The sequence below is a fragment of the Eimeria tenella genome, genomic scaffold (genome assembly GCF_000499545.2).
Source record: "Eimeria tenella Houghton genomic scaffold, Eth_scaff1153, whole genome shotgun sequence".
Lineage (NCBI taxonomy): Eukaryota > Apicomplexa > Conoidasida > Eucoccidiorida > Eimeriidae > Eimeria > Eimeria tenella.
Window position 1 is genome coordinate 1,065 of NW_013543625.1, and position 1,729 is coordinate 2,793.

The window sequence follows — 1,729 nt, forward strand, 5'->3', positions numbered from 1 at the left end:
AATAAATAAAAGTGAAACTTTTGAATTTTCTCTGCGGAGGAGGCAGACATGGATTTTTGGAGCTGGGGTGTACGGACAGCTCGGTGGCTCGCTGAGGATTCTGTCGCCTGCGTCATCTCATCGAGAGGCGCGAGAGGGACATTAGCGGGCTTTTACGCTTTTTCCTCGGTTAATATTCAAATTAATGCGATTTAATTGCATGCGTTGTCTCATTCATTTCCATTTGCGGCCGTGAATCCCCCAAAATGACTGAAACTCTGGTGTCGTTTGCGGCCACGGCCCCTCACCGAAAGCTGAATATCTATGCAGATCAGCAGCTGGAAGATCCTCTGGCCTGCGTTCTGGCCAAGATATCCACTTTGGAGAAGGTAGAATTGATTTTAAAAGTCTTTAAAGTGTTTTCTCCGCAGTTTCCACTTCAAAATGAGCTGCAGGTGGTGCTCTCGCAGACGAAACTGCTGCAGGAAATTCTGAATCGGCTGCCAGCCAGCGCCGATCCAGCCGCTGGCCGCCTCGGCCGCGACTCTGCGAATTCTGCCCAAACTCGAAATGCCTATTTGGCAGCACTAAGGGCCATCAGCAGCAAGACATGCAGCGCAGCAGCAGAGGACCCCGAGGCCGCCAGCAGCAGCAGCAGCAGCAGCAATGTGAAAGCTGCGCCTCAGCCCTCTGCTGCTTCTCTTTCCAAGTCTTTCTGGGGCAAACAGGGACTTGCAAATGAAGCCGGCGAAGTTGAATTGAATAAAGACAGAAGCAAAACGGAAAAAGGCGAGCCGCCACTTCATTTAACCATTTTGCTTTTTAAAAACTCCGAAATGGAATTTCAGCAGCAGAAGCAGCAGCAGCAGCAGCAGCAGAGCCTCAGCTGCAGCAAAACCAGCGAAGTGCTTCTCCTGCGCTTCGGGTTTCTCCCGCAGCTCGCCGGTGAGCTTCTGTTGAATGCTGCACTCAGTAGTTTTGCTTCCAAGTCCCTTCCCTTTGCTGCAGCAGCAGCAGCAGCAGCAGCGCAGCACAGACGCCGCCGCCGTGCTGCTGGCTGGCGCTGAAGCGGCAGCGGCTGACGCGGCACCGCTCAGTGCGGGAGCTGCAGGCGACGCCGGGGCCAGCAGCAGCAGCAGCAGCAGCAGCAGCAGAGCCGCAGCAACCTGCAGCAGGAGAATTCGGATCTCCAATTATTGAGCTGCAGCAGTTTTCCCAAGGGTGGAAAGCTGCGCTGTGCGCGCCGTGCTGCAGTTCAGGTGTACGTGCAGCTGCAGCAGCCCCCAGCGCAGCTTCCCACAAGCCCGCAGCCGCAGCAGCAGCAGCAGCAGCAACAGGAGGCGGGGAAAGCGACGGAGATTCTTGCTATATTGTGAGAAATGGTTGATTAAATTGAAATATAATTGTTTTGAATTTCAAAAATTGAATTTATTTCTTCTTTCCACTCCAGTGCCTCTTCCCCAAGTCCGACTCGATGCACCTGGCGAAGCCGCTGCTGTTTCGACTTGCATGCAGTGAGTCATTTTGAAACAAAAGAAAATAAAATGAATTTTAAATTATTTATTTATTTATTCATTTGTTATTTATTTATTTATTCATTTATTTATACTCTTTTCAGATCACGAATTCCACTTGCACTGGTGAGATCCAAAGCTTTCCGGAAAGCCGAACTTGAACTTTTGAAATTGAATTTAAATTTGGATTTAAATTTGAATTTGAATTTGAATTTAAATTTAAATTTAAATCTATA

General features: G+C 49.4%; 1 protein-coding gene across 1 annotated transcript; it reads left to right on the plus strand.

The window, feature by feature from the left end:
- Positions 1-245: 245 nt before the first annotated feature.
- On the plus strand, positions 246-924 carry ETH_00016725 (uncharacterized protein; the record flags this gene model as incomplete). The annotated part of the gene is made up of 1 exon (XM_013378907.1): positions 246-924. A coding segment is annotated over one exon (679 nt), but the record flags the coding sequence as incomplete, so codon positions are not given.
- Positions 925-1,729: the final 805 nt, after the last annotated feature.